The sequence below is a fragment of the Symphalangus syndactylus genome, chromosome 21 (genome assembly GCF_028878055.3).
Source record: "Symphalangus syndactylus isolate Jambi chromosome 21, NHGRI_mSymSyn1-v2.1_pri, whole genome shotgun sequence".
In the NCBI taxonomy this organism is placed as follows: Eukaryota; Metazoa; Chordata; class Mammalia; order Primates; family Hylobatidae; genus Symphalangus; species Symphalangus syndactylus.
In genome coordinates this window covers 48485336-48512668 of record NC_072443.2, presented here as the reverse complement: position 1 = coordinate 48512668, position 27333 = coordinate 48485336, and the positions used below count along the sequence as shown (strand labels likewise).

General features: G+C 44.5%; 1 protein-coding gene across 26 annotated transcripts in view; it reads right to left on the bottom strand.

Annotated features, from left to right (window-relative positions):
• KALRN (kalirin RhoGEF kinase) overlaps positions 1-27333 on the bottom strand; it is a 694106-nt gene that overhangs the window by 52242 nt on the left and 614531 nt on the right. For 10 of the 26 annotated variants that reach the window (XM_055259655.2, XM_063630177.1, XM_063630173.1 and 7 more), the window contains 12 exons: positions 25962-26092; positions 20908-20974; positions 19032-19135; positions 18780-18849; positions 18070-18156; positions 17129-17221; positions 15632-15682; positions 14674-14751; positions 9985-10170; positions 9436-9607; positions 4707-4945; positions 2174-2427 (listed from right to left, as the gene is read on the bottom strand). In XM_055259655.2, coding sequence (XP_055115630.1) covers positions 2174-2427; positions 4707-4945; positions 9436-9607; positions 9985-10170; positions 14674-14751; positions 15632-15682; positions 17129-17221; positions 18070-18156; positions 18780-18849; positions 19032-19135; positions 20908-20974; positions 25962-26092 — 1532 coding nt within the window. Of the gene's footprint in view, positions 1-1366; positions 2428-4706; positions 4946-9435; positions 9608-9984; positions 10171-14673; positions 14752-15515; positions 15597-15631; positions 15683-17128; positions 17222-18069; positions 18157-18779; positions 18850-19031; positions 19136-20907; positions 20975-25961; positions 26093-27333 lie in introns of those variants that run through there. The other 16 variants (XM_055259662.2, XM_055259664.2, XM_063630179.1 and 13 more) reach the window with 4 other exon arrangements.

Genomic DNA, 27333 nt, shown 5'->3' with positions numbered 1-27333 from the left:
CTTCAGACTTTGATAACTTTACTCGAAAACCCATGTCCCTGGCTCCTTCTGAGAACAACTCGAGTCAGGGAGATCCCTGCTGAAAGGACTTCCAGGGCAGGCAGCACATTGTGTATGTGTGTGTCCATGTGGGGGTGTGTTTCTACATTTATTAAACTCTCTGGATTATTTAGTATGCTTGGTGAAAAGCTAGAAATATGAGCAATAACATTTCATGTTCAGAAGGAAGACTCAGAGTAGTATAAATGGCAGGACAGGCTTGGTTTCATATTCTTCTTCCCAGAAGAACTCGTCATCATGGTTTGGGGAGCTTCCATCTCTTGGTTGCAAGCCCGGGCACTGATGTGGACACAGGCTTTCAGTGACGTTTATCCTGTAGGCATCACAACCAACTCTGACCCCTGTGGTTATGGCAGGCCTTGGGGGAGGGTGTGCTGAGTGTCCTCCACTGGTAAATACTGACAACCTCTTTCAGTCCACTGCTCCCCCTCCACACACACCTCCAACACTTGTGCAAGAGCGGCTGACAAGAAATCAGAATGACCCATTTGTATTTCAATCTGCTCTCTTTTGCTCGGTCTGACATCCTTTTACCTTCCCTCCCATGGAAGGTATGGATAAGTGGCCAACAGAACCAAAGGTAGGGAGGAAGAAGTGTTTAGTGCCTGGATATTTAGAGGATAAATCATTAAGAGTTAGCTCTGCAAGTCCCCTGATTAATAAAAACTTCAGTGCTTTGAGGACCTTTATCCCAAGGCTTCCTAAAAGGTACCCAAAACAAGTGTACTTAGGACAAAATGCATGGGGGCTATTGTGCCTTAGGGGCCACTGTGGATTTTTGGTTGGGCCTGTGGTTACCTACTGAGGCCAGGGGGATGTCAGTAGCTGCTATCCCCCGACCTAGAAAGAGGGCCAAAGCAGTGCAGTTCTGCTGGTGCCACTGCTCAGATAGCTCATGGGAGCCCCCTGCACCATGTCTTCCATGGATCACCATGCAGTGGGGAAAGCAGCAGGGAATGCCAGCCAAACACTGCCTTCTACTCTGGTCATTAATTGACATCAGCACCTCAGGGCTGCCCAGTTGCAGGGAACCAGTTGGATAGCATCAAATCTGTACCTTCCCTCATCTCAGAGGTTAGGGAAAATCAACAGGAGCTGTTTAGGAGGGAAGGCCAGGGTCAGAACTTTAGCAACAAAAGTATTTTTGATGTAGGAAAAAAAATGCCAATGCATCAACCCAAATCCTAAAATATAGAAAAGGAAAAAAAAAAAAAAAAAGAAGAAGAGGAAAAGAAGAAGAATCGTTGGCACATTTGAAAGTCAAAGAATAGTGAAATGGGGGAAAAAGGGTCAACTAGTCTTTAACTTCATTAAAACATGCTCATGGTGAAAATTTATTTTACATATTTAAAATAGTACATTTAAACTCATTAGTTACATTACAGGTACAACGATGAGCACTGTGACGCCATCATATTGCACAACCTGACTTCATCCATATGGGTTTCTTTAAATAGTGCAAAATACTTTATACAGGAATGTGTTCGGAAGGGTCTTTGCAACCAAAATAAGGAAAAGAAGTATCTTACAAATTACTATGAACATATATTCAAGTGACGGGGTCGAGGGGAATTTTTAAAAAGTTACAATCTGTACAGAGGAATTGCCACAGACAACCAAAAAGTTCCCTCCCTCCTGGGAGAAGCAGCGGGCCTCTGACCTTCACAGGTCTGGCATTTGTGCCAAGGTAATTTTTTGGTGTCAATCAAAAAAATATATATATATCAGTTACTTAATACAATATAAATAGAAGTCCAGTCCAGTGAGTCCTGTGGTGGGTCAAATGTGGCAACAGAAGGCACACCTTTTGTCACCTAGGGTTTCAGTAGGGTTCTTAATGAGTGGGGGGGCGGGAAGGGGGAAAATGAACAGAAAATTATAAATCAAAAGGAAAGAAAAATCATCGCCACCACCAACAAAAAAGTGGACCACTCCAGCCTGGATGCCCCATGCTGCATATGGTGCCAGCACTCAAACACTGGTTCCGTGGCACTGTTGAAAATAAGCAGCAGTAATTCCCTATCGGGTGTTTGCATTTTTGTGTTCTTTTGTTTGTTTCTGAATATTTTTAATCCTCATACTCCTCTCCCGGGAAAGCCAACGAGGCACTTACTTGATGCTCCCGTCACTACTTTCTGCTGCTGTGGCTTTGGTGAGGGGCGCCAGGATGCTGCCCGGGACCCAGCCCTCGGCGGCGGGGGAATGGTCGCTGGCAGGCTGGTACACCAGACACATGTTCTGCTGGTTGACGGCGAGGACCTGGACCACCTCACCTTGGCTCACACAGATTTCATTCTCCTTCAGTGCATAGTAATCTTTGATCACGGCCATGGACGAGGTCCCATTGCAGCCTCCCAGGTCGTTCTGCTGGGAGATAAGGGTGAGAGGGGCACAAACACAAGGACGCTAGTTCACATGGGCTTGCTCTGCACCCTACCTGGTGGTTCAAGGCCAAATCTCCCACTAGCAGGGTAGGCAGCGGACAGCATTCTCTCTTGAGTAATGACATGATATTAATAAACGTGCTCTGAAAGTATATTTTTTAATAGCAATGTTTCAACAATATTATCATCCAGGGTGAATAGGCTCCACCCCACATAAAGGTATAAACACGCCTTCGACCTGGAAGCCCCTTCCCAGCATACCTTCCTGCCAGCATTCTCTTATAAGTGAAAGGAAGAACCTGGCACTGGCATAGGGGTATGTACGCACCTGGGCAGAGTGAGGTCAGGGCAAGGGTCATGTCAGGGGTCACAATCCTTCAATGGAAAGAACATGGATTGTTTGATATTAAATTTTTCTCTTTTTGAAAGTGCGTTGGCTTTACTCTATATTCTGACCCTCTTGGAGACAGGACTAAGAATGATATCTCTGCCCAATTCAAAGGCAAGGCCATGACCTACCCTAACCCAACTTCCTGCAGGCACCAGGTACCCTCCCCTACTCATTAATACATGAGATGCTGCCCATGACCTTTTCATGTGAGTCTGTTTCAGGGTAGCTGCCTCTAGACAGACGTGTAACTTTCCAAGGAGGACTGGCTGCCTCACAGAGCATGGTAAGAGCCAGAAATTCTTCAGTAAATACATATATATTCTATATGTATATACATACAGGATATACATACAAATTCTTCAGTATATACTTTTTTGTTTGTTTGTTTTTGAGACAGGGTCTTGCTATGTCACCTAGGCTAGAGTGCAGTGGCAGAGTCATAGCTCACTGTAGCCTCGACTTCCCAGGCTCAAGTGATTCTCCTGCCTCAGTAGCTGGGACAACAGGTGCATGCTACCGCGCCTGGCTAATTTTTTTAAAAAAAGTTTTATTAGAGATGAGTTCTTGCTATGTTGCCCAGGCTGGTCTTGAGCTCTTGAGCCCAAGCCATCCCCCTACCTTGGCCTCCCAAAGTGCTGGGATTACAGGCGTGAGCCAGCGCATCTGGCCCAATATGTTTGACAAAATGCCAAAGTGACTTCAGCTTACTCACGAAGGCAGGATTGTTTTTTAAGGTGGACAATCATTTCCAGGTGATGTGATGGAACAAATCAGTATGGTTACTCTAATACACGATTGAACTTGGACACTAATATTTTTTTTAACATAACCAATATAAACTAATAATTCTGGGGAGAAATAAGACTATAAAATTGGAACATGTAGATAAAAAATGTAAGTGTTCCTATTCATAGAGCCACTGAGTTCTAGAGAAAACTGAGGCCTAATGAGGTTCACTAACTTGCTAAGGTTCTAAAGCAAGTGAGTTGCAGAATTGGGAATAGAAACCAGGTTTGCCTGATTCCTAATCTAGCACTTTTCCCATTTCTCTCCTGTTCTACCTACCTTGTAGGGGCAAAATAGCTGTGTAGACTAAGTCTATAGTTGAGTCTTTGACTCTCCTTATGGTGATATTTGAATTGTGGATTATCGACGGCAAACATTCAATCCAAGTCAGACTTCTCCCATTCACACACTGATGATCGACTTCCCTTCCACATCAGCCAATAGATGGTGAAGAACTGGGAAATTCTTTCAGTAGGTGCTCAAGGCAGATCATCCTTAGAAAGGGTGATCTCTTTTTAAGATGTCAAACACTACAGCTGTGACTTTTAGATGAAGATGATCCACATTGCAACTATTCTATTTAGCAAAAATCATCCATTTTTATGATGATTTATGCCACAGGGAACTAGTATAACTCACTCAATTTATAGGGAAAGGAAAACATAATTGAGACTAGACTGTACTTAGTGTGCTGTTCCTGCTAAAATAATCAGCAAGTATTAAAAGATGCTACTTCCTGGCCGGGTGCAGTGGCTCACACCTGTAATCCCAGCACTGTGGGAGGCTGAAATGGCCATATCGCCTGAGGCCAGGAATTTGAGACCAGACTGGCCAACATGGTGAAACCCCATCTGTACTAAAAATACAAAAATTAGCTGGGTGTGGTAGGGCACCTGTAGTCCTCCCTACTCGGGAGGCTGAGACAGGAAAATTCGCTTGAACCTGGGGGGCGGAGGTTGCAGTGAGCTGAGATCGTGCCATTGCACTCCAGCCTGGGTGACAGACCGAGACTCTCTCTTCCTAAAGTAACACCTGAGGCTGTGCCCTTGCAGTGACAAGGGTGGGAGTAATGAGTTGTCACTTACCTTGCTGGCTTCGAACTTGTCCCCAGGCTGGTGGTATTCAAACCCTGGACTGCCATTGGAGGTAGATATCTTCAGGGGAGGCAGAGGTGGGTTATAGCTGGAGCCCTTTGGGGGCTTCTCTGAGCCCACAGGAACGGAGGAGTAGGGCCTGGGGCTGGCTTGGGGAAGCCTGGCAGGTTGAGACCTCATCACGGCTGTGCTCCTTTCTTTCCGTTGATACTCAATGGGCGATTGCAGTGCTGTGGGATAAGAGCAGGTGGTTACTCTAAGCTTTGGGAATCCCACAAGGATTTGGAGGCCTCTTAGGTCCAAGGCTTTGTGTTAGGCATTGTGTGGATAAGTGAGAAAAACACTACCCTTGTTTTTAAGGCAATGGGAGAACTAAGACATCTACCTAAATAATGAAAATACAAAAAACAAAACAGTGCCATATGTGAGGTGCCAAGGGTTGTGCAAAGAGAGAGAAGGCTCTGTAATATGTGCGTGGTGGTAATAACAAAGAGCTTCGGAAGAGAGCTGTGGCCAGACTCTGGCACTCAGGCTGCAGGAAGGAAGCAAGTGTGACGTGCTGGTGAGGGGAACAGGAAGTAGTCAAGAGTGTCTAGGAGGAAGAGGAAACGAGAAGGGTCTGTGAGGTTGGAAGTGCCATGGTATGAAAAGTCTAGAAAGTGAGGCCAATGAGTCTGGACTGAATTCTGAAGGTCATGAAAAGTAATTGGATGGAATGAACTTTAAAGCTTTAAATTGAGATTCTATTGTCAGAGAGCGACATTTGAGGAACACTGACCTTGTAGTGGTTAGGGGGAGGGACTGGAGAGGACGAGACAGAAGGCTTCTTGTCTAATTCAGAAGCCACGGAATGGTAAAAACGAGAGGCAGAAGGTCTAGGAGAGCGGGACCAGTGGGATGTGGAATGGATGTGGGCATGGTGAGGTGGGAGAGATGAGACTTTGACAGCCTAGGTGGGAAAAGCAATGCAAGAATCGAGAATGGCTCAGGTTTGGAGACTCGGAGGATGGCAGTCAGTAGAACTCAGAAGACAGGAAAACAAGCTGATGTGAAGGAGAAGACTGGAGCTTTGTTTTATTGAGTTTAAGGTAACAAGGTTGCAAGGTCTGAGAACTAAAGAGGGAGGGCTAGGCAAATGCCATACAGGTCCAATTCTTCAAGAATGACTTCAAGGGTTGGCCGATTATATCATTTATATCAGTTTGCACTGTAACAGCTATTTAAGTGGGTTAACAGCTGGAGCCCAGAGAACTTCTCAATTATAAGGATATTTCTACGGTGATAGGTACATACCTCAACAGGACTCAACATAGGGTCACACTTCCTTTCTATCTGAGGTCTCAGAAGGAAAGGTTGGCTCTGAGATGCCTGCACACATCTCTGTAAGTAGAAGCCTGGCCCTGGTCCATCATCACATCCTTGTCTCTTGTATGTGTCAAAGTAATAACAGGCCCACCAGAGCACTGCCTCTCTCACTGAGGAGAGTTTTGTGGGCATTAAGTATTTAGGAGATGATAACCTAGTTCAGTAATACAGTCAACCCACTGTATCTGTGAGCTCCACAACCATGGATTCAACCAACTGTGGATTGAAAATACATGGGAAGGGCCAGGCGCAGTGGCGCATGCCTGTAATCCCAGCACTTTGGGAGGCCAAGAAGGGTGGATCACTTGAGGCCAGGAGTTCAGGACCAGCCATGGCCAACATGGCAAAACCTTGTCTCTACTAAAAATACAAAAATTAGCATTTCTGTATTTTTGTATTGATGGCATACACCTGTAATCCCAGCTTCTCGGGAGGCTGAGGCACGAGAATCACTTGAATGCACGAGGTGGAGATTTGCAGTGAACTGAGATTGCGCCACTGCACTCCAGCCTGGGCGACAGAGCGAGACTGTCTCAAAAAGAAAAAAAAAAAAAAGAAAAGAAAAAGAAAATATATGAGGGAAAAAAGGATGGTTGTGGTCTGTACTGAACATGTACAGAGTTTTTTTTCTTGTCATTCCATAAACAATATAGTACAACAATCATTTACATAGCATGTACATTATATTAGGTATTATAAACAATCTAGAGATGATTTAAAGTATACAGGATGATGCACATAGGTCATATGCAAACGCTATGCCATTTTATGTAAGGGACTTGAGCATCCACAGACTCTGGTATCCTCGGGAGGTCTTGGAACCAATTCCCTGTGGATACCAAGGGCTGACTGTATCTCCATGATTCATTAGGAGAAAGGTCTCTTGGAACCAAGTAAAGGTCTGAATCATTGACTATGCCTAAATAAATATAGTTCCAAGTTCTAAGTACATAGCAGAGTTATAAAGTAGGCCTTATCAAACTGATTTTATGAATCAATTCCCATCATATGGAATTGTGATATTACCTGGTTATTTACAATAATTATGTGAAAACATTTGAAAATAGAATGTCTTCTTAAATAAGCTAAATGGACAGCCTGCATTCTTTCACCAGCCTCCATTTGAATAACTTAGTTCTCAGAATCAAGAAAACTGCATCCCTACAGGGTTTGTTTTTGACTGATAGATACAGTGTCTTATGTCTGATCCTGTTTCCTTCTTCACTTTGGTTGCTAGGGAGATCATAAATAAATGAGTGCCCTAACACTAGCACCTATACTGCAGTGTTGTGGTTCACAACCTTAATTTGAAGTCCTATAGCTGTGGATTCAAGTCCTGTTTCTATCGCTTACTGTTTCTGTGACCTTGGACAAGTTCTGAGTCTCCTTTTCCTCACTTGAAAAAAGTAGGACAATAGTACTTACTTCTCCATGTTGATGTGAGGATTAAATATGAAAAACCATGTAAAATGCTTAGCATAGTGCCTGGCACAGAGCAAGGATTCAATACACGGGAGCCATTATTGTTATGTCAATAACTTCTTGTTTCAACTTACTGTTGTACCTTATTTTTCTTTTGTCCCAAATTGATGAATTTTAAAATTCCTAATTTCAGCTTAGAATCTATCAGAAACTCCTAATTAATAGAATGCAATTTAAACAGATATATTTTACATATGCACACATTTTTGCATAAAATTATTTTATCAACAAAAGTGTTCATTCGAAGTCATATATTATATTCAGAAATCATAAGCCATATAAAACTTTCATTACCATCCCTCAGGGCTGGGCTGGTGTTTAATTTTAGACGTTTTAGAGTGAAAGGAATCCTAGAGATCACTTAGTCTAGTTGTTTTTCACCAAATTTTTTTTACAGTTGAGGGCCAGGAGCCTGGCCCAAAAATACTTTCTGTAAGTGCAAAATTGCTTTGAAGTCTCATGTTCTATCTTAAAAAGTCATGGCATCCTGTTACATGACCTCCTTCTATTTGTCTTTAAAACACTGTGCTAAATCCCTTATAATATAGGGAAACTGATATTGTAGGGAGGATGCCAGGTTTCCTGCTTCCAGGAAGACTGGCCCATCACAAAGCATGCCAGCATGGGCAGAGTAGAGCTACCTGAACTCTTTTTTTTCACAAAACCAGCCACAAGGCCCAGATAAATGTCATGACCTCCTCAAGGTCTTCAACTCATATGTCACCTTTTATCTTTCCCTTCAGCATTCAGTTCCATTCTAGACACCCAGAAAATGCTGTATTTGGATCATTTGAAAGAGTCCAGATCCTAGTACAGGCATGAAAAGGTGACACACCCGAGGGTGGGCCTGTACGTGTGTACATGTGTGTACCTGTGTGTGCACTCATGTGAGCACATACGGCCATGTAGTACAGATCTCAGGACAGGCAGGAAGAGGTAGTATACCCAAAGGTGGTTGTGTGTGTGTGTGTGTGTGTGTGTGCGCACGCGCGCACGTGTGTGTGTGTGTGTGTGTGTCTCTACACAGGCATATGTGTTTTCTGAGTCTTCAGGTTTACTTCATTACTAGTTACATTTTGCATTCAACTTCAAGCTCTATTTCTGCTTGGTTAGACTTCTAAGCTAACCAAGTCAACAGAGATCAGCCACTAGCTTAAAATTGCACACCCCTTTCCCATGCCAAGCTCAGTGTGAAGAAAACCCCAGCAGGGGAAAAATAAAGAAATATATACAAAGTGGCAACTCTACTTCACTCCAGTTCACACCACCCATGAGAGAGCTCCTGCAAGGGCCACAAAGAGCAACACCCTCTGTGTAACCACAGATTTTCTTCTAGGAAGTTTCAGGGTATTACAGAAATTTAAAGTTAGCAATCATCTTTAATTTAAAAAGGGTAAGGTTGGCTAGCAATGTGGCTTATGTAGGCTCTCACACTGTTGGGAGCAGAGGAGGGATTTGAACTGATCGGCCAACTCTCATTTATCTCTAGTTAACACTAGAGAAGCTGTGAGAAGTGGAAAAACACAGGTCATTTCTAGCCGGTCCTGGTCCCTTAGACACAGAGGATGTGCCTATCTCAGACTTTTGCGCAAATTAGTACCAGGTGGTAGTGATGGCCACAAGACATATATCCTGTGTCCTATAAACGAAATCTCTTCTATCAGAAAGATGGAGCTTCTTTTTCATACCCTATCTGTTGTACTTGTATATTCAGATTCAGAAAAATTCTAAAGTGTTTCTGAAAACTACAAAGTTGGAGTTCCTATAAAATGTGATCTGGGTTCATAACTCAACATGAACCCAGACTCAAGGAAGCTTAGAGGTTGCGGAGTCCCCTGACATAGCCCTGCAAGAAACCAAGCCCAGAACCCACCATTCAAAAAGTCTCGCTGTGTTTCTAAGACTTGATTGATGTCCTGTACCCAGGCCTGCTGGATGTCAGCGTTGGCGGCTTGCAGAATGACCCTTTCAGAAGTCTCCCTGTTCATGAGTGCAAACTTGCAGGGATCATTGTCCACATTCTCCTCCAGGACCAAGTAATTCATCTGGAAGAAAACAAGTTGATCCTTTTTACATTTAAGAGATTTTTAAAAAATCAGCAACATATTACCATTCCTCAAAGTTTCTATTTCAGGACAAGCTTCCAAATTTTGCCCTGGATCTAGCAGGACAGTACTTAGGTTTTGGTCTCTGGGTGAGTGACACGATCCCAGGGAACCTGCAGGATCATGCTGGAGACTGGCTCAGCCTGTCACTTCAGCTCACAGATAATCACTGTCGTTCAACCTCCGTGACCGAACGTTATTAGGCTGAAAGATCTTCACGGTTCTGGATGTCACAACTCCAGTGCCTCGTCTTAGGGAAGCAGCTCCCAAGAACTGGGCTCTTCCTTGCCTCTTCTCATCACCATTGGGATCCTCACCTTGATGCTCCTTTTGAACATGTAGCCAGGGGTGAGGGATCCCTTCCTGAGCAGTTCACTGAAGATGACAATCTGCTCGAAGAGGAACACGCGCCTCTCTTTGGTCCGGGACTGCATGCCCGCATCCAGCTCGATCACATAGAATGTGTCCTGCTGCAGCAGCTTCCCCTGAGCAGTCAGGGTGCCCTGAAGGAAAGACGGGCTGGGGTGAAGTGATTGAAAAATGGGGAGAGGGCCACTGCCCTCTGGGTCCACAAAACCTCCCCATCTGGGGATACGGGCAACAAATCTGACAACAAAAGCCTCAGGGCTCTAGGAAGAGACTGAATTAGGACCCACCCACTCATCCAGGGGCCGACCTTGGCCACTTTCCTGTTCACACAAGGGCCCTGGAGGGAAAGGGAAAGCAAGCTGTGGAACCACTGAGAAATAGCTCCAGGCAAATGCCAGAAGGCAGGAAGGTAATACTATTAGCAGAAAAGCCATAATCCTGGCCCTTCTTGTTTTTTATTGAAAGGACAATAGAAAGTAGGTGACATTTGGAGCTAGAAGTGGCCTTTCCATCCTCAGAGCTCTGAGAACTGTGCCTGCCTGGTTCCTTTGCAGTATGGGCCAAGGACTAAGGGCATTCTCATGGCCACCAACCTTGAACTCACCTGTAGACAAGGGAAGTGATGAAGGCAGGACCACAGATACTCTGATAAGTCACTCCCTTCTCTTCTTCAATTATTTTAGGATGGGGAAATTCTGAAATCTTAGTTTGTAGTTATAGGCCAACAGGTAAAGTTGGGGGTACTGTAGATAGGTCTCCATATTTTATAAGTGGGTAGATACTTTTCTGGGTTCTGTGATTCTTCTAAAAATGACTCCAGGGTGGGTGCGGTGGCTCATGCCTGTAATCCCAGAACTTTGGGAGGCCAAGCCAGGTGGATTACCTGAGGTCAGGAGTTCAAGACCAGCCTGCCCAACATGGCAAAACCTCATCTTTACTAAAAATATAAAAATTAGCCTGGTGTGGTGGCGTGTGCCTATAGTCCCAGCTACTGAGGAGGCTGAGGCACAAGGATCACTTGAACCTGGGAGGTGGAGGTTGTGGTGAGCTGAAACTGCACCACTGTACTCCAACCTGGGCAACAGAGCGAGATTCTGTATCTAAATAAATAAATAAATTTTAAAAAATTAATTAAAAAAAAAAAAATGATTCCAGCTACTAGGCCACCTGACACCTAGCCGAGGAGGTATAACCTATTTGGTTTGCCAGTTTCTAATGAGATTTTCAGAGACATCTTCACAGCTTCAAAGGGAATATGGCCCAACCCAGAAAGTCTTCCCAGACTCTGTCAAAGCACCTTGCATTTCTATTGCTTTGCAACAAGAAGACCCTGACATCAGAGAGAGCAATCAGAGGGCCTCCTCTGAAATGCAGGTGCTCTTTCTCAGGCGACAACTCTGTCCTTTGGTGCAAACGTGGCCATTCCCTTCATGTGATGCCTTATTCCAAACACTAGCCGGCAGAGGGGTCATTTTTCTTTTGTGTTCCTGAGAAGTCCCTGCCCTCTGCTTGGATCATGGCTCCTTACTGCCAATGTCAGCGGCCAAACAGGCTTATCTCTACCCTGGTCCAAAGTTAATATTAAGCCAGTGACCAGCTAGCCAGGAAAGCTCTATTAATATTACACAAGAACCTATCATGGGTTATAGCTCGGCCAGCACCAAAGCGAAAGCCAGGGGATCTGAAAATGGAGGGGAATTTAAAAGAGGAGGATCTAATTTCTCTCAAGCCCAAAGCCATGGGCTGAGGGAATAGACACATGCTCACTGTTCTTCCCAGTTAGCTGAAGGAATGCAAAAAGCAGGTTCTGGTGGCTTGACAAAAACAGGAGACAGCAGTGCTTAACTTAAAAGCTTGATTCTGGGCCAGGCGCAGTGGCTCACGCCTGTAATCCTAGCACTTTAGGAGGCCAAGGCTGGCAGATCATGAGGTCAGGTGTTCAAGACCAGCCTGGCCAGCATGGTGAAACCCCGTCTCTACTAACAATACAAAAATTAGCCGGGCATGGTGGCACCTGCCTGTAATCCCAGCTACTTGGGAGGCTGAGGCAGGAGAATCGCCTGAACCCAGGAGGCGGAGGTTGCAGTGAGCTGAGATCATGCCACTGCACTCCAGCCTGGGCGACAGAGCAAGACTCCATCTCAAAAAAAAAAAAAAAAAGCTTGATTCTGTGCTTGTGGGTGCCCTTATAATGACACACACACACACACATACACACACGCACGCACGCACAGGTACAACACAGCTCCTGTGAAGTTTAACTTGGGGCAGACAGCACAGTCAGTCACTCCTCCTGCCAGTGGTCACTTCCTCCAGAGACCCAGAGAAGCACAGTTAGACTCCTGTTCAGAAAACATGGGGTCTTCAAGGTTGAAGAGCAAAAGGGATCTCTTGGTTTGTTCAGTATAGCCTCAGACCTGATGTAATGCCAAGGGGAAAAGTATAAAACTCCACCCAGTATGACCGAAGAAAAATGGTTAAGAACTCAGTGTGTGTCTGCCGAGTAACCCTGCTTACACTAATGTCTCCGGCCTGCTTTGCAAGACCAACAGCCTATGAAAAACGCACAGCAAAGAAAACCATCCACATAGTTCCTGTCACAGCAAAGCATGAAAATCAGACAGGGACACATGGGATGGGCTGAAAGGGCAAGGAGGAGAAGAGAATTTGGCTCAAGAATGTCATGAATCCAATGCATGAAAGCAAACTTAAATATACTATCCCCTAAATTACTCATACAGTGGTATGAGTATGAGTCAACTATATCTCTGTCTTGTATCTATTCCATTCTAGTTTAGCCAGAAAAAAAAAAAAAGCCATTTATTTCTGAATTATCTCAAATTCTAGGAATCCCTTTGCCCCAAAAAGGAATAATGAAAGCTTAGGTTTCAGACTGCTGGGAAATAGAAGATCCACATCTTTCCTAAAGGGATCAGCAACTACTAGGTACCAATCAATAACTGTGTCAGTTCCAATTTTATCATATTAATCTTAAAAACATATTATGTGTGGTTAATTTATTAGGTTTGGATATACATTAATAACAGTCAGTTATTAAGTTTAAATTAGAAAGTCAATTTGCTCTTCAAAGGTTCACTGTTATGGGCTGAATTGTGTTTTCTCTCCTTCCATGCCCCCCATCAATTCCTATGTTGAAGTCCTAGCCCCTGAAGTCCCAGAATGTCAGCATGTGACCTTATTGGGAAATGGGGTCTTTACAGAGGCAATCGAGTTAAAGTGAAGTAGTCATGCCAGTAAGCCCTAATAGAATATGACTGATGTCCTTATTAAAAAAAAAAAAAGGAAACGGCCAGGTGCAGCGGCTCACACCTATAATCCCAGCACTTTGGGAGGCTGAGGGGGGTGGATCACCTGAGGTCGGGAGTTCGAGACTAGCCTGACCAACATGGAGAAACCCCGTCTCTACTAAAAATACAAAATATCAGCTGGGCGTGGTGGCACATGCCTGTGATCCCAGCTCCTCGGGAAGCTGAGGCAGGAGAATCGCTTGAACCCAGGAGGAGGAGGTTTTGTTGCCACTGCCTGGGCAACAAGAGCAAAACTCTGTTAAAAAAAAAAAAAAAAAAAAAAAGGAAACTTGGCCACAGAGATAACACAGAGGGAAGGGAATGTGAAGATAGATACAGGGAGAATGCCATGTGAACATAAAGACAGCCATCTACAAGCCAAAGAGAAAGGCCTGGGACAGACCCCTCCCTCACAGCTCTCAGGAGGAACCAACCTGACAGTACCTTGATTTCAGACCTCTAGCCTCTAGAAATGTGAGACAATAAATCTCTGTTGTTTAAGCCGCCCAATTTATGGTACTTTGTTATGGCAGCCCTAGTAAACTTGTATATTCACTTAAACCAAAATCTTTGGGACACAGCCATTTCCCTGCAGACTTGATTCCCCTCTTCAAATAATAGAACTTTGTACTGTAATGTTTTAGAGTTTTAACTATTCATTTAACTAAAAAGCCAGAACCCCTTCTCAAAAAACAGGTGTTCCATTCTCCTGCCTAATTCCACTTCTATCACATAGCCCTGCTGTCACTCACAGTCCCTGAGTTTATCAATCAAGAAGGGAAAGGAAGAGGTCACTATCAGGTCTAAACACTCATAAAGAACTCTGGGTCTTTCCTAGCCTGGCAACATGGCAAAACCTCATCTTTATAATATAAAAAATATTTTAAAATAAGCCAGGTATTGTGGTGTGTGACTGGAGTCCAGCTTCTCAGGAGGCTGAGGTGGGAGGGCTGCTTGAGCCCAGGAGGCTGAGGCTGCAGTAAGTCAGGATTGCACCACTCTGTACTCCAGCCTGGGTGACAGGGCAAGACCCTGTCTCAAAAAAAAAAAAAAAAAAAGAAAAAGAATTCCAGGTCTTTCCAATCTCCTTGGAATTCTGACTTTGGTTTGGCCAAATGCTCTGTAACTTCTTATGACCTCCCTACTGCTGGACTTCCTAAAGAGATGCATCTTCCAGGACTGTAAATGAGAGGAGTCCGGGTATGAAGGCATAGTGGTGAGTGAAGGAGGCAGAGGCAGGACACAGGGCTTCAGGGGGAGGAAGCCGCAACGGCCTGGACTCCTACTGTCCTGGAGAGAGTGGGCTTAGACGCATTCTTAAAGACTCACCTCAAAGCCCTGCAGACGTCCTAGATTCATCATGTCATTGCAGCGTTTGGGAACAAGGCACATTAACTCCACTGCTTTCTGTGGGAAAGAACAACTGTTACTCAGGAGGGGGAACAGGACTCAGGCAGGAAGCTCTTGATAATTCAGTGCTGGAAAACAGGGACTTCATCTCTGGTGGCTCCCTTATTCTAGGAAGGGATGCTGGTTCTGGCTGTCCACTCTCAGAGAGTGTGGGGCTTTCTGTTCCAGAGGGAGGGTGTTGGTCCTCAGCACAGGGGCTCCATGTCAGTCACTGAGCATATGTTGGGGGAATATTACTCAGTCCCTCCTTTCCCTACCTTCCTGTTTTTGTTCATCAATTCCCTTGCCTTCTCAGATTTTCTTTCTTCTCTCTGTTGCTTCCTGGCTGCCCAGGCAACAGCTTAGCCTGGCTTGTGAAACACTAGAGGTTTTAAACTCAAATAATCTGTCAGAATGGTCTGTAACCTCTCTGGCTTAAAATAACCCCATGGTGACATTGTCTCAAAGGACTTCACTTGGAAGTAGTCTGCAGGGTTTGGACAGGGAGGTGAAAATGGAATACTTTATATGTTTGACTCAAATAATAATACTTGCCTTCACGAATAAAATTGCATGCTGAGGCTTTTGTGCAACTTACATCTCATCCCTGAAGGATATTAAGGGGTTACCCTTTCCCACTATGTGTCACCAGGAGCCAAAAGAACACCAGTGGGGCTAAGCTCTAGTCTACCCCAGGACAGATTTCTCGAGTTCTAGGAAACACTGTGTTAACACTTGTCATTCCTCAAGTAGGTACAAAGCTGTTTACAAGAGCCTCTTACTGTCTGAGAGGGGTCCACTGGGATCCGTGGTCCTCCTGAGACAATCTTTTCCCCTCTAGAGAAAGATATCCAATATGGTCCCTAAGAACAGCAAGGATTACATGCAGAAAACTCACCTCGATATCTGAACACTCCAAACCAGCCTTCTCACTGTATCTCAGGAAGTCCTAACAAGTAGGGGAAGCAGGGAAGAGTGTGGGAAGGGGTAAAATTAGTAAAATAGCTGGGGAAAAACTTATCATAAAAATACAGTAACACCCTGGAGACTTTCCTTCCCAGCAGAGGTGGCAATGGTTTAGAGTAGTTGAGAAATGAAATTATGAGTCATGTAAGATGTAATAACATAGAGAGAACTCCCAGAATATTCAAAATTTCTTTTTTTCTTTTTTTTTTTTTTATGAGACAGAGTCTCACTCTGTTGCCCAGGCTGGAGTGCAGTGGTGCAATTTCGGCTCACTGTAACCTCTGCCTCCTAGGTTCAAGCGATTCTCCTGCCTCAGCCTCCTGAGTAGCTGGGATTACAGGCAAGTGCCACCACGCTCAGCTAATTTTTGTATTTCCGGTAGAGAAGTGTTTCGCCATGTTGGCCAGGTTGGTCTCGAACTCCTGACCTCAGGTGATCCTGCCTCGGTCTCCCAAAGTGCTGGGATTACAGGTGTGAGTGACTGCACCCAGCCTCAAAATTTCAAAGCTATGGGAGAAGGAAGAGTGAGAGGAAGGGAAGACAAAGGAAAGGGGGATTATGACAAGAAAGGAGAGAAAGGAAAGTTAAGTCTCTCTTTTCTATTTAGCCTCCTAGTTCCATAAGATGAATCAAGTTAAGCCATTGTTTAAAATATAATTAGGCCGGGCACAGTGGCTCATGCCTGTAATCTCAACACTTTGGGAGGCCGAGGTGGGAGGACTGCTTGAGGCCAGGAGTTTGAGACCAGCCTGAGCAACATAGTGAGACCCTGTCTCTACAAGAAAAATAAAAAAATTAGCTAGGCATGATGGCATGCATCTGTTGTCCTAGCTACTTGGGAGGCTGAGAAGGGAGGATCGCTTGAGCTCAGGCATTTGAGGCTGCAGTGAGCTATGACTGTGCCACTGCACTGCAGCCTGGGTGACAGAGTGAGACCCTGCCTCAAATATATACATATATATTATATTTTATAATATATATTGATTATATATAAAATATATTGATTTTATATAATATATTGATTTTATATATATATATAATCAAATTTTAGGTATTACTAATCTAAGATTTCTAAAGCCTTGCCTTTCCCTTTCTTTCTCCCTTGTAGTCCACTCTGATTTTATATTCTTCTTATTTTTTAAAGGTATCAAGTCAATGATTGAGACAAAGTAAGAATGTGAATTGAAAAAATAAAATCAAGTAACAACCCACCTTAAGGGCAGGAAGAACAACCATGCAGTTTATTTGGGGGCAAAGCTGATGGAGTAGCCAGCAGTTAGATAAAAGTTCCCACGTCCCTACCACTCCTCCCACAGTTCACAGTCCTTTAGGACAGTGTGGTGGAGGCAGAATCCCTAGCTCTACTGCTAACCTGCTCTGAGCTTGAGGGACCCTTCTCCAGCCCTGACCCAGGCTCCCAGCTTCTTACCTTGAGGAGCAACTGGTATTTTGTTATTCTCTGAATGGGCTTGATGAGGAAGTCACTCAGTGTCAGCCTCTGATTTATCTCCTGTTTTACCTCCTGAAACACAGGCAGCAATATTAGAAGAAAAAGGAACTGAAGAACTGGGGTGCTCTGAATCAGGGTTCAAAGGCATGGAAGACAGGTCTGCATGTTTTCCAATGAAGCTGAAGAATCTTTAAGCATCTTTAAGCAATGTGGGGGGTAAAATTGCCTAGAGGACTGTTTACTTGTTATGAACAACACGTAACACACATCACCACTGGCTTCCTGCCATCCTCCCATGCTTTTACAGTGAGTACTTCCACACCTTGGTCTTCACCCCAGTCCTGGGAGACAAGCTGGAGGAGCCTTATTCTCTCCACTGCTTCAGGGCAAAGTCAGGGAAAAGGGGCTTCTCCTAGGACACACAAGCCTATGGAGCCGGGCCTTAAACTTAGATCTCCAAACACTCAGCTGAGTGCTCTTTCTAAGTGATGATGCGGCCTTTCTCCCAGCAAAATAAATCCTTCCAGGCTAGGCCAAGCAAACTAGGAAGTGGCTGCAAACCCTTCAACCAACAGAAGGCTCCTCAGTAAGTGGTCCCTGGGGGACTGGTGGGTACAGTCTGCTCCCACTTAAGAAGAACTGGAGCTTCTCAAACCGTCTCTGTGTTCAGGCTTGTTCTGCAAATGGGGGCTTCTCAAATCAGAACCCAGACTGGGCCACCTCAGCTCCTCTCAAGTGAAGGTGCTCATGAGAATTTAAGAAGCTGCTTTCTCTGTTGAGGCAGCTATTCTTGCCACGAAGGGGTCAACGGTGCTGTGTGGGGGTCACATATGGATGGATGACGTCTGGTATTTCTGAAAGTGGCTGTCTTGGCCTGAGTTTTCCTCTCACCCCGGTTCAGCAAAGCCTGCACAGCTTACCTCAAAGTAGGCATCATACTCAGCAACGATGTACTCTGAGCGCGGCTTATTCTGACAATACCACACGTAGATGTGCAGCTTCCGCTCCTGAAAGAGCAGAGAGAGACATGTGGACAGTCAGGCATCTTGTGTCTTTTGTTCAATCTCAGAGTGCCGTGCTGGCCTCCACGTGGACAAAGGACAAAGACGTACTTGGGGACGCACCAAGGCAGCTGAATATCAGGGATATAAATGTGGTGGGCAAGAGCCACTTTCCAAATCTCCAAGGTGGTCAAAAACACAAAAAACTTAGAGAGGGCTGAGAAGGAAGGTCAGTCAAGGAAGAGCAGAAGAGAAGAAATTTTATTATTTTTTTTCTGAGATGGGGTCTCACTCTGTCACCCAGGCTGGAGTGCAGGGTGGGGCCGTCATGGCTCACTGCAGTCTTGACCTCCCAGGCTCAAGTGATCCTCCTGCCTCAGCCCCCAAAATGGCTAGGACTATAGGCATGTGCCACCAGCCCTGGTTAATTTTTAAATTCTTCGTAGAGACGGGGGCCTCACTATGTTGCCCAGGCTGGTCTTAATTCCTGGGCTCAAGCAACCCTCCCACCTTGGCCTCCTAAAGTGTTGGAATTACAGGTGTGAGCCACTGTGTCTGGCCAGGATTTCAAAATGAATATAAATGAGCCTAGTGAAGGAGTTAGGGAGGAGGTGATGGGAGACACTCACATGCTTAATAAAGAGCTGTGCCAATCTGTCTTGCTCCTGGATACACTTTTCCAGTTCCGCCAGGAAAAAACTAAAAGGAGAAAGGGGATAAGAGAAGGAAGCCACATTATTCAGAACTGTATTATTTCTCAATAATAAGATGAGTTACAGAAGACTCTCCCCTAAGCCCTACTCCTTGAGTCAGATGCAGGAAGAGGACTCAAGTCCTGGGTTCCCAGGACACTGGATCCTCGGGGCAGCATTAACACTTACTCCTTATGCCAGTCGTAAATCTGATGAATATTTCCAAACACGATTTTGTCCTTTCCTCGCATATCCTCAGGGACACCCTTTTCTTCTATTCTCTTCATGAAGCCCTGCAGCAGCAAAGGCAATGGTTAGTAGCATATTTTCACAGGAAAGCTTTCTGGGCCATGCCACATACCACAGCACCCCTGCGAGTCCACATTGTGTGTGAGTTTGAGGACAAATGCTTCTGTGGTTTCTCACTATTCAACCAGGTCTTTTACCCCCGGTGCAGAGCAACAGAGAAAACTTTTTTGAGTTTCAGGATCCCCTTCTTTGTCTCCAGTCCCCTTAAGAAAGCAGAGCATAGAAGAAAACAATAAGCTGTCCCTCTTCCTTCTCCCAATCCAAGTTAATCAGGTCTGTAAAGGCTCAGAACTAGATACATCTGGCCTAGAAGTAAGTCTTAATATGTTAATACTTTATAGTCTATAAAACGTGATCATAGAGAATTTCATTTGTTTTAAAATCAGGTTTTGAAGTTGGACAGGTAGCATTATCCCCATCTGATGGACAAGAAAACCCAGGCACCTGGGTGTTGGATGATGACTTGTCCCATAATCGCACCGCTGATGTCTGAGTTCCCTGCATTTCAGCCTCCCAGTCTTCAGATTCCCCCATCCTCTACTCCTGGGCTGGACTGCATATAGAAGCTGCTGTACCTCTTCCACCCCCCAGCCCCACAAAAAGACAAGAATAACTTTCCATAAGTTAAAATTCAGGTCTTCTATATGCCTGGTTAATCTGTTTATTCAAGGTTCAGGATAAGCAAATACAAAACCCCAAGTCAGCAGATTTCACAGGATGGGAACTCAGGCCAAATGTAAGGAACCGGCAGGCAATGTAGGCTTTAGGCATAGAATTTTTATTTTTTTGTTTTATTTTTATTTTTATTTTTTTTTTGAGATGGAGTCTTGCTCTGTCGCCCAGGCTGGAGGGTGGTGGCGCGATCTCAGCTCACTGCAAGCTCCACCTCCCAGGTTCACGCCATTCTCCTGCCTCAGCCTCACGAGTAGCTGGGACTACAGGCACCCACCACCACGCCCGGCTAATTTTTTTTGTGTTTTTAGTAGAGATGGGGTTTCACTGTGTTAGCTAGGATGGTCTCGATCTCCTGATCTCGTGATCCGCCCGTCTTGGCCTCTCAAAGTGCTGGGATTACGGGCATGAGCCACCGCACCTGGCCGAGAACTTTTAGACTTCATGTTTTCAAGATGATTAACAATAGAGATCTAAGCCATTCAAATTACCCACTTACTTTCTCAGGCTTTTTTTTTTCATCCAAGTGTCTAAGTCCCTCTTAAGTGAATCCCTACAGAGCCAGATTTGTTTAATTTACTACCAAGTTGACTCTTAACTGTGGACCTGTCAACCTTGCTCATCGGTGGGCTTTTCTTTTATCTGTCTTTTTGTTAGCTACAACACTTCTCCTTAAAATCTATGGAAATGTATAAGCCCTAAGATCCCACTAAGAATGAACGGTTTTATGCCTATGTGGCTCATAGCTCTGAAGAATATATGTCCACATAGTTAAACATCAAAGAAAAGCTCTTAAGACAATAGCTTGGTCACCTAAAACAAAGTGGAATGAGTTCCACTCTAACCAAGAGGCTCCCCCAAATGTATAACATTCAGTTCCCTACTTCCCTCTAAATATCTTATTTCAAGGGGAAAAGAAAAATATTGCCTACATATTCTACTTAATACCATTTTTATTTTCATTTCTGCAAGTGCTCAGACAGTAAAGTACATGTAACCATCAGATTAAAACACCTTGGCCTAGGTAGGGTCCAATGTGCTCCTGGTTGGGTAACCACAGACCCACCTGGAACCCTCTACTTACCTCCACCACAATGCCCAGATCCTTGACATAGTCTTTCTCTGTCTGTACCAGCTCATTCAGGACAAACCTGAGCAGGAGATTAAGAACAATGAGTGTTCCTCTTCATTGTTAAGCCAAAGATCTTCACTTAAGTTCACAGAAAAGTTACTTTGGCACCTTTATGACAAGTCCCCTTAAAACACGCACACTTATCTCCTGGGAAAGATGCTTACGGATGCTTTCCCTACAGGAGGCCCTACTGAAGGGCTGAGGACACCAAGGCCAGAAAGGACTTCCCCAGGTGACATACAATAGTCACATGAAAAATGATGCTCAGCACCTAGCATTCTTCTTTCTTTTTTTTTTTTTTTTTTTTTTTTTTTGAGACAGAGTCTCGCTCTGTCGCCTGGGCTGGAGTGCAGTGGCGCAATCTCGGCTCACTGCAAGCTCTGCCTCCCGGGTTCACGCCATTCTCCTGCCTCAGCCTCCGAGTAGCTGGGACTACAGGCGCCCGCCACCGCGCCCGGCTAATTTTTTTGTATTTTTTAGTAGAGACGGGGTTTCACCGTGGTCTCGATCTCCTGACCTCGTGATCCGCCCGCCTCGGCCTCCCAAAGTGCTGGGATTACAAGCGTGAGCCACCACGCCCGGCCTAGCATTCTTCTTTCTATTCGTCATGTGTTTCTCCCTCACCTACAACTGAACAATTGTATAGACAGAGGGCAGAAAGAATGACAACCATTTTGGCAAAACTGAGTTCTGAAAGCTTTAAGGCTGGGCAGGGGTTAAGATGAGACTTTTCTTCCTTCATTTCAGCTCCATTCTTCACTTAACAAGAGGAGAAAGACATTTACTTGATTACCAACCTGTAAGTCCTCCAAGACATGGATAGATATCAAGTGAAGCTTTTAAGATATGGAAGCTGCAATTATTCTGATAGGTATCCACGGTAACTGGCCTGGAAAATCCCCAGTCAAGGCCAGAAAGATGGACTGCAGACATCCCAAAATCACACCTTTAATGCAGCACTACCTTTTCCAGGATGCAGGATTTAATAATTACAAGGACATTTGCCCTCTTGGTTTCTTTCTTGTTAATTCTTTCTACCATTTACTATGTGCCACTCCCTTCATCTGGGTTTCCCCAGGCTTATAATAAGGTAGGTATTGTAAAGCCTATTTTATATAAATGAAAATGCGGAGACAGAAAGATTAGGTAACCTGACCATGATTACAAAATGAGTAGCAGAGCCAGGATTTGAACCCAGTTGTGTAAGAGTCCAAAGACCATGCTCTTTCCCAGCAGCCCACTGCCTGGTAAACTACTCTGACTGGCTCTTGGGAGTCCCTGAAGCCTCAAACCCAAACACTCTTTCTGTCTTTTGTCCAGACACTAAAGAGCTTTACATAAAATGCTAATGGTTGTGCACAGGGGCAGGGTGGTGCTGTGCAACCTACTGGAGTCAAACTCCTCCAATCTGATTGGAATGAGTTTTGCCTGGGACCACACAATTGCATTTTGGGCCCAAGTAGCAGAAAGGATAAAGTTCTGAGATGTCAAAGTGGGACCCCAGCACAAGGGTTGTAACCGTTTTGAACCCAGGAAGCAATTCATTTGAAATTCTTGCTCCGTATAGCCCCAGAAGCCACCACATTCCTGGGGTCTGGGGCCTCTGGGCAATGGGAAGGAAGCAGAGGAACACATGCTTCTTTATCAGTGCACCCAGCACTTCCAACAGCTCCCTCTCCAGCACAGACAATCATGTGTTTTAGGCCACAGGAAGGAACTGGCAAGGCCAAATAAAAGCATTTAAATATATCTTTACCATGGCCCAAGTTACTGCCTGGTAGAAAGTGGCAAAAGAAAACCCACAGGAAAGTTATAGTAGGAATATGGGGCTGGGAGGGCCCTCTGGAGATGAAGTCCAGCTCTCGGTCTCCAGGCGATATTTTTATCCTAAGCTATTTGCTGACAGATGAGGGCTATCTTTGGCTTCTCAGCCTTTAGATAAGGGAACTGTATTAGGTGCTGCTAGTGGACCTGTCATCTCTTCCCTTGAAGGGTTAATGAAGGAAGACCATGACATATTAAAAGACATTCTGAAGAGTGACATCAAGGATTTAAATTGCAGGCATTGCAAGGCAGTGCACAATTAATTGCCAAATGAACTGACAACAAGGCATGTTTTTCATGATAAGTTCTTATCAGTAGAAGTCATTTACAAACAAATGTTATTCTTTGGTCCAACTAAAATTATTTCAGCTACTGGTTAGAACCACTTCTAACCTCCTTTCACAGGGATAGGGAATGGCCGGTCTTCCACAGAAAATCCCTTAGATTCATTGCACTGGCTGTTCTCTGTCTTGAGAACACTTTTTCTCCATGGCTAATTTACCTCCCCCGGTCTTTGTGCAAATGCCAGGGCCATTTAAAATTGCAACATGGCCTCATTTATTCTCTGGATCTCCCTTACACTGCTCTATTTTTTTTTCTTTTTCTTGTTTCCAACATAATACATAATTTATTTTGTTTATTGTCTGATTTCTCCCACTAGAATTTACACTTGCCATGAGAGCAAAGACTTATGTTGTTATTATTATTTGTCTTATTCACTGATGTATCCCACTGATGGTACATACTGGTGTTAGACCGGTATTTGTTGAATGAATGACTAAAACTTGAAGACAAGTAACTCCATTCTCAACTTTTTTCTTCTCCTGGACAAATGACTATTTGTGTTCATCTTTTCTCCACGGAGCTCTCATTTAACCCTTTGATGCCCTACTGCCATCTTCTGGATTGAGTCTTGGTTCACTACACCCCTCAGCCTCTGGCCTCACGTATGGTTTACAGTGAAACACCTATACACCACCCTTTCATCATGACCATAAAGTACAGCAGGAGAGGATAAGGATGACATATAGTAAGAGGTATGAGATACTCTAACAGCTGCATTTGCAGGATAGCTCAGGATGTGAAGAGGGGTGGATTTTGGCAAGAATGAGGAGGGAGAAGAGATGAGTAAAGTGGGCAAAAGAGACAGCAAACTTTTGTGGCCTGTTGAATCTGGACAATGGCTTAAATGACTGCTCAAAGGCCGGTTCAAGCTACATGCTAAGAGTAGTGACTGGCAGCCGGGCACAGTGGCTCATGCCTGTAATCCCAGCACTTTGGGAGGCTGAGGCGGGCGGATCACGAGGTCAGGAGATTGAGACCATCCTGGCTAACACGGTGAAACCCCGTCTCTACTAAAAATACAAAAAATTAACTGGGCGCGGTGGTGGGTGCCTATAGTCCCAGCTACTCGGGAGGCTGAGGCAGGAGAATGGTGTGAACCGGGAGGCAGAGCTTGCAGTGAGCCGAGATAGCGCCACTGCACTATGGCCTGGGTGAAAGGGCGAGACTTCGTCTCAAAAAAAAAAAAATAGTAATGACTGGCTTTTCCCAGGGTCACCTGCCACCTCAGAGGTCACCTTCCTGACTTAAGCTTTGCTTTGGCTTGACAAGGGACTAAGACATCAGCTCCAACTCGGCCTCACCTGTGTAACAACAACCTGAGAAGCTAAGGAGACTCAGCTTTGTGCAAGTCCTAGGAAATTTCCCTTTGGGGGATGGCATTTCTCAACCTCTATTCCATTTACCAACTTCTTGGGGTTCTCCCTGAGTACTCACAAAGCTGAGCGGGTAAATATGGAATTTCAGGATTTACATGCTACTTATTCATCTCCACTATGAAGTGATAGCCCTGCTTTCAAACCAGGCCTTCACTGTGATGTTCTCACTTTTGTTTCCTAGGAAACAAAAACTCATAAATAGACACTTTGTACATTCTAGGTAACAGAAGGACCTGGTCTCACTTATTTTTGCTAGTTTTCATGTCTGTGGCCAGGCTAAAGGAGTGATGAATTTGAGAGAGAAAGGCAGGCTAATTAACAGCAGGGAGACACCCTTTACACCTGCCTTCCCAATTCTCACTACTGCTTATAATCTCTCACATGCTGAGCTATGTCTAAGACTCATCAGTAGCTCTGCTTCCAACACAGAGTCAAACCCTAAACAAGAAAACAAAAGTTGGCCGAGTGTAGTGGATCCTGCCTGTAATCCCAACAGTTTGGGAGGCTGAGGCAGGAGGATTACTTGAGTCTAGGAGTCCCAGACCAGCCAGGGCAACAAAGCGAGATTCCATCTCTACAAAAAATAAAATAATTAGCCAGGCATGGTGGTGCACACCTGTAGTCCCAGCTACTTGGGAGGCTGAGGTGAGAGGATCCCTTGAGCCCAGGAGGTCAAGGCTGCAGTGAGCTATGATCATACCACTGCACTTTAGTCTGGGTGACCAAGCAAGACCCTGTCTCAAAAAAAGAAAAAAAAAAAAGAAAGAAAAGAAAAAGAAAATGAAAGTTTTGGAGGAGTTCTGCTTTTGCACTAGTGGTATCTGGTATATTCTTGATCAACTAAAATAATAGATTGACTTCATATCAACATAGGTAACTCTTGCATAACATGGGACTGTTCTGCATTATGAATTTTATTTTACCACTAACTATTCAAAGTGGAGAAGAAGTTCTCGTGGAACTAATCCCAGAAACAGATGCAAAATTAAAACCTTTGGAGAAGGAGTAGAGACAGGACCTGCTTGGTGGTACAATAGCTCCTTCCTCTATATATAACTTTCCTACATTTGGGGAAATGTTTTCTTAGATGACCTCTATCAGACTTTCTGCCATGGTCAGAGACTCTCTGATTCTACAGGCCCTCAGTAACAGTCTCATAGTTTCCTCAACTTTGCCATTTTCCTTTTATCACTAAGTTTTAAATTTCTAACAGACCTATGACCACACTTTGTCAGTAATAGCTGCTATCTCATAGAACATACTTTAGCCTAAACTTCAATCAAGTCAGTGCCAAAGTGGCTCAATGTTTATCAGTGCTATGCTGTACAGATCTGAGTCTTAGAATGAATGATGTCAGTGGAAACAGTGTGGGGAACCCCTCTCGAATTCTCCCCAACCTTTGTCCATTGTCCACCGCACTCACATGTGCACCACAGGGAGGAACCTGGGGAAGCCACTTACATCCTGCCTCTCAGGGCCTTGGCTTTCTGTTCTTCTTCTGGGTTTCTAGGAGGTGTGGGTGGGGCCATCCCCTCATTCAGGCAGCCTGCAGGGTCTTTCAAGCTCCCCCGGTATGAGCCTCCTTCTAGACTCTGAAAAGAGAGAATAAACAGCCTTAGAAAAGTGTACTTTGGAAAGTCATTTGGAATCCCCGTGTCCTCCCAGCCTAGCCACAGACAACATAGAAAATCAGTAGCCAAGGCTGTTCTCACCAAACCACAGTGAAGCACTAGCAGACCAGAGACTTTATCCTCCTGCAGCAGGGAGCCCAAAGCTGCCACCTTCTCAGGCAACCAGAATGTACTTGGCATCTATGTGTTGCCAATTTCCCAGACATAATGAAATTGTCAAAGTGACTATCTCTAGGTAAGTGCTCCAGAGGTAATGCTAACGATTGCAATTCTATACCAAATATGCAGTTACAAAAGAAAACAAGTGAAAAGGGTGAATATGGTACTCTAGAGGGAACTAAGGGTAAAAGAACCTAAATTTGAATCCCAGATCTGCTAGTCACTGAATGATTTACGTGAGATAGCTAAAATTGTTCCACGCTTCAGTTTTTCTTAGTTTTCAAATTAAATCTTCCCTCTCTACAGATTTCTAAGGAATAGGCAGAGATAATAGCTGTGCAACACCTATTATAATTAAAAATGTCCTATGATGATAAGGTTTTCCCCTGTCCCCATGGATGGAACTGTTAACGATAAAAATACTCAAAATGGAGTCAATTTTAACACTTTTACAAGTGTCCTGGAAGAAGGATTACACTGTGACATTTAGCATTTCGTTATGCAAACTGGCAGAAGTAGTATGGATACACAGTAAGGCTGGAGAGTAAGGTCAAGTTGGGCAACTGTAAAACAAATAATGACAGACTAATCTAAGGCTATTCTTTATTATTATTATTATTATTATTATTTTATTTTAGAGACAGGGTCTCACTATGTTGCCCAGGCTGGTCTTGAACTCCTGGGCTCAAGTGATCCTCCCGCTTCAGTCTCCCAAAGTGTTGAGATTACAAGCATGAGCCAATGCACCCAGCCATAATCATCCATCTATCTATCTATCTATCTATCTATCTATCTATCTATCTATCTATCATCTATTTTGAGACAGGGTCTCACTCTATTGCCCAGGCTGGAGTACAGTGGTGTAATCATGGCTAACTGCAGCCTTGGCCTCTCAGGCTCAAGCAATCCTCTCACCTCAGCCTCCGAAATAGCTGGGACAGTCATGCACCACCATATCCAGCTAATTGTTTTTTTAAGACACTGGGTCTCATTACGTTGCCCAGGCTGGTCTTGAACTCCTGGGCTCAAGTGATACCCCACCT